This window comes from Fusarium odoratissimum (genome assembly GCF_000260195.1).
Source record: "Fusarium odoratissimum NRRL 54006 unplaced genomic scaffold supercont1.5, whole genome shotgun sequence".
Classification (NCBI taxonomy): domain Eukaryota; kingdom Fungi; phylum Ascomycota; class Sordariomycetes; order Hypocreales; family Nectriaceae; genus Fusarium; species Fusarium odoratissimum.
Genome location: NW_022158691.1, coordinates 886,869 through 902,612, shown reverse-complemented (window position 1 = coordinate 902,612; position 15,744 = coordinate 886,869). Strand labels below are relative to the sequence as shown.

Below are 15,744 nucleotides of genomic sequence, written 5' to 3'. Positions count from 1 at the left end.
CTCACTGGTTCCCCTTCCCCCCTACCCCCCCTCCCTCCGCCGAAGCCACGAGACAAGCTGCCACCCTTCAACTTGAAAGGGGAGCCGACAGGCAGCTTTTGCAAGATGTCGCTGAAGGAGTCGGAAAGTTAACGAGGGTACTCGTCCCAGCAGTGGGGACTGTGCCGGAGACACTCTGGGGGCAGCTGCGAGACGGATCGATGACTGAAAAGGAGATCCTGACTGCGCTCAAGGATATCCTCATTGCACAGCGAGATATACTTGATTCGCGCCGGTCAAACGGTGCGTTGCCTCATTTGCTTTTGCTTATACTCCTACAGCAGCAGCGGAGAACCGGACCACGACCACGGGGTCCTCGTCGGCATCGGCTTCAAAGACCTGGAGTCGTCAAGGTTCGAAGGCAAAGTACCAGATCTACTGCGAGATATTCTGATGTAGCCGCTGGCTAGGGAGCTCCATGCTTCTCCACCAATCCCCGAGGGTTGGTGGCGGCTCCTCCGGGGGTCGCTCCAACGATCAGTTCGCACCTCAACGCGGTGTTGGAGTCTAGTAGCCTCCGTAAGGAGATGAAGCTAAGACGAACTGGCTTGAAGGCCCAAGTATCCCCTTCCATACAGCTCTGGCTTCGTTTGGCTGACTTGTGACAGCTTACGAAAGCTTCTCAACCTGTCATTTACAGAGTGCTTTATGCCCTAGTGACGGCCGTAAGCAGGATTCATGTTTATACTTAGCGGCGGCCCCCGCGATCTCATAGTGACAAAATTGCTGCTACTGAATCCGCGAGTGTTCCTCTTCTGTACAGTCTATTAGCAAGCTTGAGGGTATCTTGGATAGATGTCATAAAGGGGGTTTGTGTGAACTAGTGACCTGAAGAAACGTCAAACTGTGTTATCTCAGAGTCGATTAAACTAGAAAATTCTAATAGCGGGAGATATCTTGGTCTCAATCATCGGGAGTCATTGCTAGAGGTAAATACTTGGATGAGCATTTATTACTGTTAGAGGCGATAAAGAGAGAGAAAGAAGCCTGATAAAGCTTACTATAAATCTTAGTACATATGACAAAAGGTATCCCAAGTTTAGGCCTTAAGTATCTAAGACTTATCCAAAATCATCTGAAAACATTATCCTGAATAGAAGAAATCTCTATATAGTTGTTCTTGAACTCTGGATGGATGATAAATACCGATTTCATCATCTTCAGCCGAGGCTTCCACATTATGCTAATGCCGACTGCCATTAGCTCTATAGTTTATCTAGGAGCTGACAGAAACACAAGAGCTTACCGTTAAGTGTTAAATGTTGCAAGCAGCTTTAAGTGAGCTTATTATGACAATGTATTTCACAAATGACTAAGTACTTTAATACATAGGTATGACTGGCATTCCCCAAGAGCGTGTTAATCCAGCTATTAAACCATGTCTAGAGTATCTAACAACTCTCGCACTGTCTCTATAACAATCTAGTCAGTCATCTATGGGGGCAAATCACAAACGACAGCATCCAACAGGATTCTCAACATCTCGTCTACAATAACATGACGACTCGATAGGAACATCTACAAAAGCCATAGCCGTCTTGAGCTGCTGCTTTACGATCCGCGCCTCGCCGTCAAGTCCCAGCTTCACTGCACACTCGTGATAGCCGTGGAGGGCCCAGACATTGTTAGGGTGGTGTCTTGCCCTGAATAGCTTGTTATTCAAACCGAGATCGGTGCGGTATACTTCAGCAGCTTCTTCGATGCGGCCTTGTTCCATGAGGAGAGCGGCGTATGCATGACGGGCGGGTTGCATCCATGCCCACGGCTCAGCGTATCGCAGACCATCATCGAGATCAATTGACTTTCGAAGATGCTCAAAGGCAAGCTCAATGTTGCCCCGTCGGTACTCCAGTTCACCATCGAGCATGGCCTCGGCCACAGCCAGGACATCAAGGCACTTATTAGGATACTGTGTACGAGTCGGCGGCACACGAGCTTTGGCAGCGATGAACAGTTCTCGCTGCTTAGCTGACTGTTCAACATTTCCCAGCGCCGCATAAGCAACACCCTTGGCATAGTAAATCGTCGCGGTGGTCACGCAGAGCAGTTCCTTGTCCGTAGGAAGTGGCATGTCAATGATTTCCTCCCATTTCCCAAAGCGGATCAGGATATGTGGACGAACTGATCGGAAAGTCTCCAGCCAATCTGCCATTGGTGGCGAGTCAATTCGTAGATCTTCGTCTGGAATAGCCACTTCCATTTGGTTCACTGCCTTGATCGAGACACCGTACTGGCCAGCAAACATGGCGGCGTAGATGAGTGAGTGGTAGTCATGCATGCGGTAGATGGTGTAGAAGTCGCCGCCACCCCGAAGGGATACAAACTTCTCATCAGCTATGACAGCCTTTGCATTAGCAGAGATGGCACGTCGATAGTCTCCGATGAGGATGTCGAGATGCGAAGGCATGTGAGCTAGGTGGCCTGCTTCGTTTGCAAGTCTGCGAAGATGCTCGGCTGCAAGGAGACCCTTTTCAGGCTTGGTCGACATCTCTGTGACGTGAATGTAGGCGTGCAAGAGTCCGATATGCTCATATCCACCCTCCTGAGCGATACCTTTTTCGAGAACTTCTTGAATCTCCAGGACCTCAGAACCAGGTGCAGGCTTCCCTGTTCGGACGTCCCATAGAGCCCAGGGCGTGAGATTCATGAGTGCATCGGCGTACAGGGTTGCGATATCGAGATCATCCTTGAACTCTTTATACACAGGTCTCATGGCTTCCGCATAGGCACTGTTCCAACTCCTTGCATGATTTGTGTCGTTCTCATCTTTTGGGAAGCGATGTCGGATGGCACCAGCAAGTGCTCGCTCAACGGGGCTCGCTTTTGAGGCTAGAGCTTCAGCATTTTTGCAGGCCCCAAGACCCTTCAAAGTTGTGTGCTTAAGATCGTTCCGGTCGAATGCTTTCCATGGCTTATTGTAGTTGGGACCAAGAGCAAAGGCAAGGCCCCAGTACGCGAGGCAACATTCGGGGTCGATTTCAATGGCCCTTTCAAAACAGCGTTCCCCTTCAGCATGGTTGAAAGCGTAGCACCAGACGATGCCGTCTTGGACCCATCTTTTGGCCTCCGGCTTAGTGGTAGTGACGTCACGAGTGAAGGGCGGGAGAATAAACTCTTGTCCGTGAGAGTCATCTGACTTGTGTGTAGACTGTGATGGCCCCATCTTGAGCAAGCCAAGAAGTATAAAATGGCGAGTGGCTGTCAACAGTAAAACCCTTGTAACTTATTAAGACGTGTTTAGATGTTGATGGTTGTTGGTCTTCGGGAGATCGCCCTAATAACTTGCAGAGAAGCTGAGAATGCCCCACTCTTGGCTTGTACAAACGTCAAATCAGCTTTCAGTGACGTGCATGTCAATGGCCGAATACGGAGTATGAAAGCAATGCGTGAATGTCGGTGAGGTCTTGATAATTGAGAATGAAAGGGGAATTCTTATAGAGACCCAGAATGAAGAAGCACGGCAAAATCCATACACCGCCGCTGTAAGCTCATGTGATGCCGATACGGGATTTAATACTCAAGGCTCCGGTTAGGATGTTGATGTGGAATTTAGGCTTTTTAGGTTGAGGTTGTACTGAACTCATGTAATTTGGTCTGAGTATTTCATATATTTTAGGATCAAGGCTATGTGCGTGCTTGTAAGGCAGCAGCAGAGTTGGATGAGCCTGAGCCCGAGCCCGAAAGCCAAGCCGCCTGTTTGGAGGGTCGCAGTTAGTGACTCCTGTCAGCATATATCTTGTGGAATAGTAGTCTCTTTGTTGAGAACCCAGTCATGAGCACAGCGATACTTTGCCGTTGATGAAGCCAAGTCAAACAGAATGAAGCAATTCTGATGCTGTGGCGTGTTAAACTTGGATCCAATTACACGTGAGACAGGTTATGGAAACTCTAAGCTAATAGGTATCAACAAGTTATATATATACATATATATATCTCCCCCTTTCCTGATTCTTATTGGTCTTGGAGTTTAAATCTGCCATCTTTGCCATCAAACACAAATATGCGCAAACACCTCAGACGTTTCTTCAATCACCTTCGACGGAGACCCGCTCTGAAAGAACTGAAAGAAGATTCCCGTGGAGATCTCATTCGCATCCCCCCTGAGATCATCCTGGAAGTCGCCGAGTTCCTCCCCAATGGCTCGTTAATCTCACTCAGCCTTACCTGTCACGCCTACCACGCTCTTCTTTCGGGGATCACCCGCAATGTAAAACTTGAGGGAATGGAGTTGGAAGAGTTTCTGCAGCTGCTGGAGAAGGATTGCGCCAGCTCGTACTTTTGTTATACCTGTGTGAGGCTTCACCAACGGGACCGACGAGGGGAAGTTGACCCCTGCAAGTGCTACAAATGGGATTGTAAGAAAGGCTGTTTGTACCACTTCAATTTTCATCTGTGGATCGACTCTGGTTTGATGATGATGACATATCCCGACATGCGACTTGTCATGAATCGCCATTTCAACGGCCCCACCCACGGACTCCCCCTCGACACGCTCGACCACCAAGGACCAGTCTTGCGATACGGAGATGGCGGCACAGGGCAATGGACGACCTATGCTCGTATAATTCGAGACGAGCTCTTCGTACAGAGGACTCTGGTAGCCTGGATTCCAAATGACCTCGCATCAAAGAGGCCTATGGATCGCCTGTACATCCCGATTTGCCTTCATGTTGGAAGCACTTACACAAACTTCGGGGATGAATACCTCTACACAGCCCGTTATGGTCTACCAGAGTTGGCAGATGTATCGACGACCTTCAACGGCTGCGATAACTCTCTGGGGTCGTGCCCCGTCTGCTTTACTGATTACTCCATGACTATATGTCCCGAGAGTCGCCAGAGGCAAGGCTGGCGCATAAATGTAGTGAGCTACCAGCAGTTTGGCGCTTGCAGATCCCCTTATGATTGGAAGTGGAGGCTTGCTGCCGAACACTGCATTTGGAACGAACCAAGAAGCCGGACTCAGGAGCCCGGGCTCGTACGACAGCGCTGGATGTGTCAAGATGACTTCATACAACCAGAGGGAAAGTATGTTGGAAAGGCTCGCAGAGCGAGTGGTAGTCTCCTTGGATCGAGGCGCTGTCCTTGGGGGCTCTCGTGCCAATATACACCAGAATGTAAAGAGCACTATGCCGCAGAAGAGAACCATCGGCCTGACTGTTCCAGGTTTGGAATTACTCGGTGGTATCCAATCGAGGTTTAACAGACGAAGTGCTTCATCTGAAGAGAAAAATGAGAGTGAAGGCCACGTTCTTCCAAACGCCCTTGTTGCGATACTGTTATCTATGAACTGTCTCATGACAAGTATCAATTCTGTGTTATATTCGGCTACGAAACGAGGGACGCAATCCTGGAGAACAACATCACTATTCAATGCTATACACCTAGCTCCGCATTCACACATACAACCCATGTCCATCTCCCACAACCCCCAATCTTAGCCAAAGAGGTGCTCCTGCTTGGCACCCTCAGCAGCCTGCAGGTAACTAACACGATCACGGCAGTAAAACTCGACATTGATCTTGTTGTCGAGGTTGGCCTTGCCGTTGTCAAGACCGCCAGCCTTGATGATGATCTTGCCGGGCATGACGTCGAGGCGAGTGTACAGGCTGGAGCCGCAGTCGCCACAGAAGAAGTGGTGGTTTATCTTGCCTGAGGCGCCGGTGACATCGTATTGCTTGGGAGAACCTGGAAATATCAGTGTCTGCTTGGCAAAGAAACTTGGTTGAAGGCAATACCCTTGGTGACGGAAAAGTCGTCCTCAGCGACAACAGCGTTGGAAGTAAAGGCACCGCCAGTCCACTTCTGGCAATCGATGCAGTGGCAGAGAGCCGTAATAGCAGCGTCGCCTATCTAGTTAGATGAATTCGTATTATATGATTGGTTCAAAGAACTTACTGTCGCTCTTGTAAGCGATGGCACCACACATGCAGCTGCCAGTAAGAGCCATTCTATAACAAATTAAGCACGAAGCTAGAGTGTCTTTGGAAAAGTGTAGTTATCAAGGTGTCTATGAGACAATCCGTGGAGTGAAGAAGCTCTCAAGGTTCTCGGACATGGGATATATATACTTGAGTAGATCTCCGCACAATGGGGTCAGTGAGTAATGATTCCCACGACTGTCCTCGTCGGTTAAGCAAGAGCGGGAGCTAGTTTGGAATTACTTCATCGCCAAGTGGAGAGCTATTCTACGAAAAATATCTCCATTCGTGTTGCAGCCATGTCAGAGGCTTGAGGAGTAAGCAAATGAACTCCCTTTCTCCGGAGGGTTAACACAGTTTTTGGCACCAACGATATTGATGATACTCTTTACAGACTCGGTCAGCTGGGTCAAGTTTGGAATCAACACATTGATTCAAAATGCAACTATCTTCGGATCCGCGTTTGAGAGTGGGGAAATGCGTATCCGGATAACAGGTTCCCCAGACATTTTACGTACCATGATTGATCCAGAAAAAGGCGGAGGAATTAACTAAGAAGTCCGAATCGAATTGGATCAACTGATGTTCTGGGGAAATGGTCATGAACTCTTGGCGTATACTACCGACATCCGCTCCACCGATGCGGGGAATGCTCATAGTCATGAGGAATCATCACCGACGATCCGGCACATGAGATCAAGCACAACAAAGCTTTGGAATATTTCATGAATTTCATAACTATTTCTGGACTAACAGTATGAACTATATGCGTGCAGAGTTGCACCTCAGTCAACATTGCAGAACATCTCAACCATTCATCCTTTCTCCTAGTCATCCACCTACGTCTAATCCCGCAGGTGGACAACCTCAGGCTTCTCACTGCTGATCCTACCAGTTTCCTCGTCGTAATGTCCATGACGGTCAGCAGCCTGATCCATAGCCCCGTCACCCATGGCCTCCCTGGCATCAGAGTCGTGAGCAACATCGAACTTGCCCCTCAAGTTTTCGGGACCGATAAACGTCAAGACAATGACGTACACGTACACACAAGCCATAAAGATACAGATGACTTTTCCGTAGTCGTAGCGGGTCTCGCCTTCAGCGTTGTCGGGAAGTGGGAAGTTCTCGCCTAGACGGGCCTCGATGGTAGATGACGCAGAAGACACGAGGTTACCAAGTTGGTAGGATGTACCGACGACGAAAGTACGGAAAGCGCCTGGAGATAATTCCATCAGATGAATGGGAATGACACCCCACGCTCCCTGGACACAGAATTGTTGGAAAAAGGCAGCCGCGATAATTGAAGAGTCGCGGACGAAAGTATAGGGATAGAGCAGGGCGCCACCAACGATGCAACAAGCGATGATGCTGATTCGACGACCAATAGATTGGCTGCTGAAACCGACGACAGTGCCACCAAGCATAGCTCCCAAGTTAGCCACGACCTGGGTGACTGTGACCTTGTTCTTGGAAAAGTTGAGCTGGTTCTGCAACATGGTAGGGTACAAGTCCTGGCTGCCATGGCTCATGAAGTTGAAGCCCGCCATGAGAAGGACGAGGTATACCAGCAGAAGCCAATGGTGCTTTAGAGCGACTTTGCCTTCTTTGATGAAAACCTTTCCTTTTCCGTCTGCACCAGCAACTTCCCGTGCGCGTTGGCGTTCCTGATAGGCTTGGGTCTCGGGGAGCATCAGACGAGCGATGATGAAGAGCACGGGGGGACAAGCGCCGAACCAGAAGAGAGGACGCCAGTCGTGAGATGTTGTATCGACTAGACCGCGAGCAAATGCAGCACAGAGAAGGTATCCGAAAGCATACTGCAACAATTAGATAATGGACTTCAGTCAGGCGGGGCATTGCTACTTACACCTTGCTGGAGCATACCACTCATAAGACCACGTGCCTCCTCAGGACAATCTTCGAGAGCAGTGGCGGCGGCATTACCATAAAGACCACCCATGGCAACGCCAAAAAGGGCTCTGCAAGCTAGAAACTGCTGGTAGGTTTGACAGAAACCAGTGCCCTGATATTTCGTCAGCGACTGTTCGGACATATCTCGTAGATCTCTTGGCATCGGCCTCGCCAAGCCCAATGTGACAGGGGTGTCTGTAGGGCTGTACTCACAAGTTCAAGAACAATGAAGAGAAGATTGTTAACCACGAATGGCCACTTTCGGCCGTATCGATCACTCGCAATACCGAAGGCGATAGAGCCAACGGATCGGAACATGAGAACGAGGGTAATACCCCATGTGATGTCGGTCTTGGATTTGTCGAAGGTTTTGCTCAGACTTGTAACGGAAAGAGATACGGAGAAGAAATCGAATGCGTCCCATGTCTGTATGTCATGGGTTAGTTATTGATAAGATGATGCACTTGGAAGAGGAGCGTACCCAGGCCGCGAAGGCGACAAAGAAGAATGCCCATTGTTGGGAGTTCAGCATGCGCACGAGTTTTATCGGATTCGGCACATTGTGCATGGGAGGTTTGAGCGAGGAGAATCTTGTGGCTGCGTAGCGACCTGGGGACATGCCCTCATGAGGTGCGCGAGTGTTGTACTCGTCTTGAGTCATTGTGGGCTTTTGTTATCGTACAAAAGGTTGTAGGTAGTGAAGACGTCTGGATGCGTTTGTGGAAGTGACCCTCTTGGGCTACGAGCTGGCGTTGAGTGCTATCAACAATGAACTGGTATAAATGGAAGGAAGTCACCACGATTGATGCGTATGAATGCGAGTGAGTAAGGTATCAGTAAAGACACACAGTCAACGCTGGTTATCGAAAGGCCAACCTACTCCAAGCGAGGATCATCCTCACTTATATACTCTTCCCCATCTCCCCCAACTTGACCAACTCCTCCAAAACTCAATGCACCATCTCCGAACCGTGAGCGAATATCCCACGAACCTATCATACCCTTACGATACTAGCATCAGCAGGGATCAGAAGAGTCGGGGGGTCCCCATAATTCGTAGATTAGAGGGTGCCGGTTCCGGAGACGTGATGTTTTGATTCGGCATCTACGAGGTAGTGCTGCAGATCTCGTGTTGGGTGTTGCAAAGACAGGGATCTCTGCTGTTGTGTGCAATCGTCGCTGAGATCCACGTTACATCACACCGTGAAAGATTTCATGTCCCTGTTGCGATATCTCAGCTTGTGTAAGCCATCTCGATTTGTGATTCCTCTCACAAGCAACTCCCAAACTTGTCCAAGCAACGCAGGTCAACAATATCAAAATGCCTTCTTCTCCCTTTCTCTCTTCAAGTAGCCTGACGTAGTTGCCTTCCCCTCACGACTCATAGACTAGACGTGCCTCCTCCGCACTACTCAAACCTGGAGAAGCTTCCTCTATCTCCAAGTGTCAGTCCCCGCTTCATCCCGGCACACGACGGCCGATAAAGTGGAGAGAGATGCCCGGAGCTATTCTAGTTCGAGTAAGCGGCTCCTGGGGGAATCGGCAATCCGGCATCTGAAGTGGAGCCCATGTGCCTACGACTTGACATCACCAGCTGGCATCACTCAACTTGCACTTTTGATCAAGAGCCATTTTGAGGAAGAATACGGGACGAATGACTCAGAAACACCAATATCATTCGATAGATTCATCCCTGGAAATTAACGCCAGCATCGTATACCAATTAAACACCAACATAAGGTCTCATTTTTCAGCACTGACCTTGAGCTTCAACCCTCCTCCTCCGCGTGTCACCCCCATGAAAGTATCCCTCCACAGCTTATGCGTTTCCACAAGCTTGTTTCCCCAGAAAATCCCTCTTACTCAAATCCAGCCCATCACTTACGCCCGCTGATCTCTCTAGCTCGACAGCTAAACCTTTTCCAATCCATCGTTTCAAGCTTGAGTGTAACCGAAATCTAACCTCTTGCCGGGCCTTCCAGAAGGCTTCTAGAAGCGTGATACTTTGTCATTCGAGCCACCATATCACGAACCCTCCATGTTACTTTACATCATTCCCGACTCCCCGAAATACAAGAGCCCCGGTGTAATGAGCCTCGTTTAAATCTGGTTACCGGACTTGCCATGTTACTTGTCAGTTATCAACAATTCCATTGCCATGAGCTATCCTCGGCCATATTTCTGATGTCCGAATAACATTTGCTAGTTGAAGATAGTGAAGTAGATGTGGTTGGTGTCTACGGCCCACTAGCTTACGTCCTTCACAACACTACCGTAATCTGGGTTCGTCACTCAGGGATATAGAGATAGACACTATCAGACCATGGCGGGTGAACTCGGGGCTGGTGTAAGTCAAAGTTCATCTAGAACCCTAGTAGCCAGATACACAACACTAGAACAGGAAGCTCAGATCAACAGTCGCTTGAGAGTTTCCTAGCCTCAAACCAAAATCGACATGCTTGGTGCTCGGATAGGTTCTATCCATATCAGGGTTGGTTACATGCACTTCACAGCAAACATGGGTTGTAACTGTTGGTGTCTCGAAGGAAAGGAGAACACCGACTTCTTGAATATATCGACTGGGTACCTCTAGGTACCAAAAAAGACTCTCTCCCCAACGCCCTTCCAGGTTATATTGGGTATTCCTTCGCAACGTAGTCCTACAAAAACCCTGGCAAGTCTCTTGTTAATGTAGCGATCCCCCGACTTCACCATTATGATCTTGCATTTGCCCAAAATTTGATACCAATCGCTAAAGACCCTCATTATTTCTGTTGAAAATTATTCATAGCCTCGTCTCACTAAACCCCTCCGCCCATGAAAGCCGCAAGATCATCGAGATCAAGGAGCTGTCGCTCGAAGGCTTGGCAAAGCTCCGGTGCAGTCATATCCTGGCTCGTCGTCTGTCCATCCTGAGGAGGCACAATCCCATTTGCCATTTCTGGGCTAGGCTGTTGTTTGATATCGGGTACTGTTCCGTGGGTCGTATTGGACGGTGGTGGCGAAACTGTCGTAGGGGTGGATGCTCCCCCAGACCCGTTGATGGTTGTAACGCCAGGTCGTCTTGCCAGAACAACAGGAGGCTCACTGTCGCCACGCACAGACTCTGAGACAGATCGAGGATTGCCCTGACCTGAGACGCTACCTGCATGGTTGGTCTGCTGGTCATAGTCCATCGCATCCGGGTTGGTGTCAGCGTTGGATGAGATTTCGTCCTTAACACCCGCACCGTGAGATGTCGAGCCATGGCGCAAGGAGCCACCATTGGCAGCCGCAGCATCGTTGTTGAGCACTCTTTGCATGACGGTGAGGTGTCGAAGCCAGCTGCCCATCAGAGGCCAGTTCTCAGTGCCATCACTCATAAATCGTAGACCATCCTTGACAATGTGAGCGGCGGTCTCGACAGCGTTGGGCGGTGTGAGGCCCTTGAGAGACAGGTAGGCAACAGTGGCACTGGCTGTAAAGGCTGAAAATAGCATGAAGATCGGGAAGCAAGGGGTGTGGTCCTTCTCAGAGCCTGCCTCGACAGCGGTCAGTAGAGAGATCGTGCCGTGGCAGGAAGTAAAGAGCCGATCAATGATATCGTGACATCGAGCGTTAAGGCGGAATGACTCTAGGTTGAAGTTGACTGAAGTAACTTCCTGCAACAGACGCCTTCGATGGACAAAGATCGTTGCGCAATGTAGGAGGCAGTGGAGCATGGCAAAGGTGTAGCCAGAGCCCATCGTCATGTGTAGGTTGATCTGGCCCGGCTTGTCCACGAACTGCATGGGCAAAGAAGCTCGAAGACCCTCGATCTTGGCAATTAAATCGCCACAGTCCTCCTCGCGGAAACTCGCGAGGGTAGTAGTGGTAAGCATTCCAACAACGTCACGCCAGATTGTCGATGCCAAGACGATATAACCAAACTCTCCAATCTCGGATGGTGGTTGGCCAGGTGGAACGGCAGTAGGATCAAGCTGCTGTCGCAGGGTCTTGACAAAGACAGCGTTGCCAAATGCAAAGTTGATGTCGGAGCAAGGCAAAGGCACGTCTGCGGTGTCGAGGGGAGACAGTGCGGCGAAACGTCCCGGTGTGCTGGTTAAAAGACAATCCAAGATGTAAATAAGCCAAACAGTACGCCGAAGAGATTCATCCCGCAAGAACATATCGCCATCTGGGGACGCATGATGGCTGTTCAAGATGCGATACATCTGAACCATGCGTGCCGCTTGCCCCAAGTAAATGTAGGCACGAACGGCATTTCGCGAGCCCCATTCGTGGATAATGATCAAGCATAGAGCCTGAATGTCGACGAGATTGGGATGATCCAAGTTTTGGTTGATAAGGGTCATGGCCTTGGCAGCAAATGTCTCTGCAGCTTGAGTAGGACCTCCATATCGGCGGATCAGACTCGGAGAGCTCCTGGAGACAGCATCAAGTTAGCAGTGGGGACTTGGCATGAAAATGGCGTCTAGATCAGTGACTCAAGGTATTGCGGCCATCATGATGAAGAGAAAACAGGCTGTGATTCGGAATGCCGTGGTTCGGGAAGCCTCGGCTCAAATCCGGTCTACGGCGTGTCGAAGCTCAAACCGGTGCTACCGTCACCGGTCGGTGGATCCACATACCGGGGAGTGAGCGTGTGAGGGATAATTCGAAAATGACATGAGGCAACGACAAAACAAGAGTAACGTACCTGGCGGCACAAGTCAAAAGACCGTAGACCAAAGCAGCGTCCAAAGATGCGCTCTTCAGCTGTTGTACAAACGAGGGCTTGTGAAACGCAACACAAGCTGGAAATGTTTTCGATACAACACGTTCACACTCGGCGATCAGTTCGGGAGTGAGCCTAAGTGCTGCAGTTAGCAAAACCGAAGGAAACAGAGACCGCGAATGGGGTCTAGGGGGTGGCACGGCCCGTCTCAACCTCCAGGGCCTGCACTTCAATGACCCAAGAATCAAAAAAAAAAAAAAAAAAAAAAAAAAAAAAAAAAAAAAAGCGCTGGCGTGTATCTTCGAGAGTTCAATTCAAGATTTCAGGAAACCACAAAGAATAATGAAATATAGCCAAGTTAGAACTCGACTCATATCGTCTCGAAAGATACAGCTCTGGAGTTTCACAGGAGACTCTGATGAGAATTCTCGGGGGCTCCCCGTAAGCCGACGGCGATAAAGTGGGTCGCGCGATCGGGGAGAGCAACCAAAGAAGCGCGGGCGCGGGTGTGGTAATGAGAAATGGGGAACAGGGCAGGGGTACGGGGGCCGGCTAAGGGGCTGATGGAGGCATGTCGAGTGGGCGGCTAGCCACTCGGGCAAGACGACGAAGCTGCCTGAGGGTGCCAAAGTCTTATGATGAGACGAGGCAGGGAAGCGAGGCGAAGATGACTCGTCTGCCGATCCACCAGGGGTTAAGAAGAGCAGTTTGACAAGACAACTGGCAGATGCCGCATCTGTCGGGGCTGTTTATGCTGACGCGCGACAGTGAGGGCTGTGATAAGATCCGAGTGTGGGGAAATGGCTGTCGGAGAATAGCAACGACAGAAGAAATAGTACAGAAACAATAGACTACAATGGAAATGGACGGCATACTTATCGGAACCTGTTTGAACATGACGAGCAGCACTGGAGCCTACCACAGGCTGTCGCGCTTCAGCAACAACGCCAGGTCCTGCAGCAGGAAGACTGTCGCGAGGTGGCCGATGAGGATTGGCGTGTCGCGCTGGGCTTTGACCATGGTGATGAGCCATACTCTCTGAAGGCAGATAGCAGTCATGCATTCCCTTTGCGCAGTTCTTGCATGGCGCTCGGCCATTCTCATAAACGCATTTTGTCTTGCCCTTGCGACAACGCACGCAAGCACCGCCAGCCCGGAGGGCGGTAGAGCGTACAACGCCAGACGACATGGTCGGCGGCGGACTATTGGAACTGTGAGTCTGAGGAACGATTGACGGCTGTAAGGGTATTGGTAAGTAAATGCTGCTGAGGATGATGAAATGGTAGCGAAAATGGTTGATGAAAGGAAGAAATTCTCGGGGTGGGCTCCGTGTGAAAATAACGGCAGAGGACCGGAGGGCCCCGTGTGAGGAAGGAGGAGGCAAGCGAGGCCGAACGGAAGGCACGCGCGAATTTGGGGGATTTTCGGGCGGCTGAACAAGGCGGGAGCCACCACATAGAAAATGGTAAAAATTGAAGAACAGAACAAGATAAAAAGTCTGTTGCTGCAGCGAGTTCAGCAGAAGGAATAGCTTACGCACTCGTTAGGAAAGTTGGTAGGCGAAAACAACCGAAATGGCGGCGCCGTGCGATCGGATGAAGGAGAGGACCCAAGCCCGGGGCGATCAAACTGAGTCGGAGAGCCTTTACCTAAGTCCGGCTGTCCAGGCAATTCGCACACAATGTCCAGACAACAGCAGAAAAATGGAAATAGCAGTCTCAGACTACTATGAACAGTAGAAACAAGATCTTTCACAAAAAATATCGCGTGTATGGGGCAAGATGGGAGGAAGTGGAAATGAAGAGGAGAAGGGGGCGGAGGAAGCGGAGGTGACTGGCAAGGCAAAAGCACGAAAGGGCGACAAAGCGGACAGGACAGCCTGAAGACAAAGGCAGGAACATCAACAAAAGAGGCAGAAGAAACGGGGGACGGAGAACGGGAAACGGAGGAGAGCCACGGGGGTGTGTGGGTCGTAAACCGACAGGGCAAAGGTTGAAAGAAATCCGCACCCGAACGTTACAGGCCTTCGATCACTGAGGACAGACCTATGAATCAACTGAGCTCTATCCGAAAGACAAGAATAATCCATAAGTGCACGTCATACATTACAGCACCTATGTATCAAACCCATGCCTAAGGAACCTTGAAGATGAATAAAACGTCGCGATTCAGCAGGTATCATTCAAGATGTAGCTATTTTATTGTGACCCCCATGGAAATGAAGCTTGGAAATCATGCTCGGCCGCTGCCCGCACCGCAAACCAAATTCAGCGCTACGGCCTCTCGGCATCGGGTTTTCAAGGGGGCCGTAGTGTCATCGCCGTGCAATCACTACAATGGCTGAGAAGTCGTCTAGTTGGGCATAAAAATAGAGGCGCAAGGCATCAAGTAAATGATGGAAGGTATTCGTGAGTAGATAGGAAGTGGCCATCGTCAAGCTTTCACATTCTCCTCTTGACAAAGAGGGTCTGATCATAAACATCTCATCCAGCTTCCGCGCTCCATACGCCGGCATTTAAAACGGTAGCGGGGCCACCTACGGAGTCTACAACAACCTGGATTAAAACAAAGGAACAAGCAAGCAACCAAAACGCGGGCGCAAATAAGGTATTCATATCGCGACCAGGAACGAGATACGTACCTGCTGTATGTGCATGTCACGCCGTCCTGCGCAGGTCGACGCATGAAATTGTCGCGAGGTTTCATCACAGTCGCTACGATCTGACTATCCCCAGAATCCCCAGGACTGACCACAATAAGCCTCTCATTTGACAGACAGCTTCGTTGATGTAACCGCGGTGGCATCAGCGGCATCATCGTCTGCAGGGCAGAGATGGGTCGTTTTTCGGTTGTTTTGGCGACGCGCCCCGAGCATCGGCATATCCGGGGTGTCGGTAACGTCGGAGTTCATTCAGCATTGATTAAGCTTCATCCTTCTCTGATCATCACACATCGACCTTTGTATGAACAGGCGATACGAGTTCATTAAAAAGCACGGTTGTTTGTCGCCCGAAATCCAACGTTGTGAAACCCGTAAAAACTGGTGGCGATGCCGATTTTATTCGCGCCGTCACCGGGGCCTAGTGGTTTTCATTTCCCCTTCCCCAGGCCGAACCGCCCGAGGTTTCCCCCTGGCATTCACCATTCACCGCCGATATTGTTCCCCCGGACACTCAC

The 15,744-nt window shown here is 50.1% G+C and overlaps 5 protein-coding genes across 12 annotated transcripts; 1 reads left to right on the top strand and 4 right to left on the bottom strand.

The window, feature by feature from the left end:
- Positions 1–1,419: 1,419 nt before the first annotated feature.
- Positions 1,420–3,264, bottom strand: FOIG_04247 (uncharacterized protein). The gene has a single exon (XM_031202400.1). The coding sequence runs from the start codon at positions 3,200–3,202 to the stop codon at positions 1,487–1,489; it is 1,716 nt and encodes a 571-aa protein (XP_031067847.1). The 5' UTR covers positions 3,203–3,264; the 3' UTR covers positions 1,420–1,486.
- A 775-nt stretch (positions 3,265–4,039) lies between these two features.
- On the top strand, positions 4,040–5,242 carry FOIG_04246 (uncharacterized protein; the record flags this gene model as incomplete). The annotated part of the gene is made up of 1 exon (XM_031202399.1): positions 4,040–5,242. The coding sequence occupies one exon, from the start codon at positions 4,040–4,042 to the stop codon at positions 5,240–5,242; it is 1,203 nt and encodes a 400-aa protein (XP_031067846.1).
- An 81-nt stretch (positions 5,243–5,323) lies between these two features.
- FOIG_04245 (uncharacterized protein) lies at positions 5,324–6,093 on the bottom strand. The gene is made up of 3 exons (XM_031202398.1): positions 5,938–6,093; positions 5,778–5,888; positions 5,324–5,727 (listed from the first exon to the last, which is right to left on the bottom strand). Exons 1-3 carry the CDS (start codon positions 5,987–5,989, stop codon positions 5,477–5,479), a joined length of 414 nt encoding a protein of 137 aa, XP_031067845.1. The 5' UTR covers positions 5,990–6,093; the 3' UTR covers positions 5,324–5,476.
- A 565-nt stretch (positions 6,094–6,658) lies between these two features.
- Positions 6,659–8,761, bottom strand: FOIG_04244 (MFS transporter, SHS family, lactate transporter). Its single transcript, XM_031202397.1, has 4 exons — positions 8,353–8,761; positions 8,085–8,297; positions 7,828–7,983; positions 6,659–7,777 (listed from the first exon to the last, which is right to left on the bottom strand). Exons 1-4 carry the CDS (start codon positions 8,530–8,532, stop codon positions 6,806–6,808), a joined length of 1,521 nt encoding a protein of 506 aa, XP_031067844.1. The 5' UTR covers positions 8,533–8,761; the 3' UTR covers positions 6,659–6,805.
- A 1,543-nt stretch (positions 8,762–10,304) lies between these two features.
- On the bottom strand, positions 10,305–15,598 carry FOIG_04243 (uncharacterized protein). 8 transcript variants are annotated; one of them, XM_031202390.1, is made up of 4 exons: positions 14,108–15,598; positions 13,443–13,804; positions 12,550–12,702; positions 10,305–12,275 (listed from the first exon to the last, which is right to left on the bottom strand). In XM_031202390.1, exons 2-4 carry the CDS (start codon positions 13,754–13,756, stop codon positions 10,673–10,675), a joined length of 2,070 nt encoding a protein of 689 aa, XP_031067837.1. In that variant the 5' UTR covers positions 13,757–13,804; positions 14,108–15,598; the 3' UTR covers positions 10,305–10,672. The 8 variants fall into 8 exon arrangements, with proteins under 8 accessions (XP_031067837.1, XP_031067838.1, XP_031067836.1 ...); XM_031202391.1 differs by having other exon boundaries at positions 13,443–13,769; XM_031202392.1 differs by having other exon boundaries at positions 10,391–12,275; positions 14,023–14,392.
- Between the last annotated feature and the right edge of the window lie 146 nt (positions 15,599–15,744).

Coding starts and splice junctions, on each gene's coding strand:
- FOIG_04247 (XM_031202400.1), bottom strand. CDS start 3,202: ATGGGGCCATCACAGTCTACACACAAGTCAGATGACTCTCACGGACAA.
- FOIG_04245 (XM_031202398.1), bottom strand. CDS start 5,989: ATGGCTCTTACTGGCAGCTGCATGTGTGGTGCCATCGCTTACAAGAGC. Junction 5,889..5,937: donor CATCGCTTACAAGAGCGACA/GTAAGTTCTTTG, acceptor CTAACTAGATAG/GCGACGCTGCTATTACGGCT. Junction 5,728..5,777: donor CGACTTTTCCGTCACCAAGG/GTATTGCCTTCA, acceptor TGATATTTCCAG/GTTCTCCCAAGCAATACGAT.
- FOIG_04243 (XM_031202389.1), bottom strand. CDS start 13,756: ATGTCGTCTGGCGTTGTACGCTCTACCGCCCTCCGGGCTGGCGGTGCT. Junction 12,703..13,442: donor GTTCAAACAGGTTCCGATAA/GTATGCCGTCCA, acceptor TGCAGCACTTAG/GCTCACTCCCGAACTGATCG. Junction 12,276..12,549: donor CTTTTGACTTGTGCCGCCAG/GTACGTTACTCT, acceptor TGCTGTCTCCAG/GAGCTCTCCGAGTCTGATCC.
- FOIG_04244 (XM_031202397.1), bottom strand. CDS start 8,532: ATGACTCAAGACGAGTACAACACTCGCGCACCTCATGAGGGCATGTCC. Junction 8,298..8,352: donor TTGTCGCCTTCGCGGCCTGG/GTACGCTCCTCT, acceptor CATGACATACAG/ACATGGGACGCATTCGATTT. Junction 7,778..7,827: donor GTGGTATGCTCCAGCAAGGT/GTAAGTAGCAAT, acceptor TAATTGTTGCAG/TATGCTTTCGGATACCTTCT.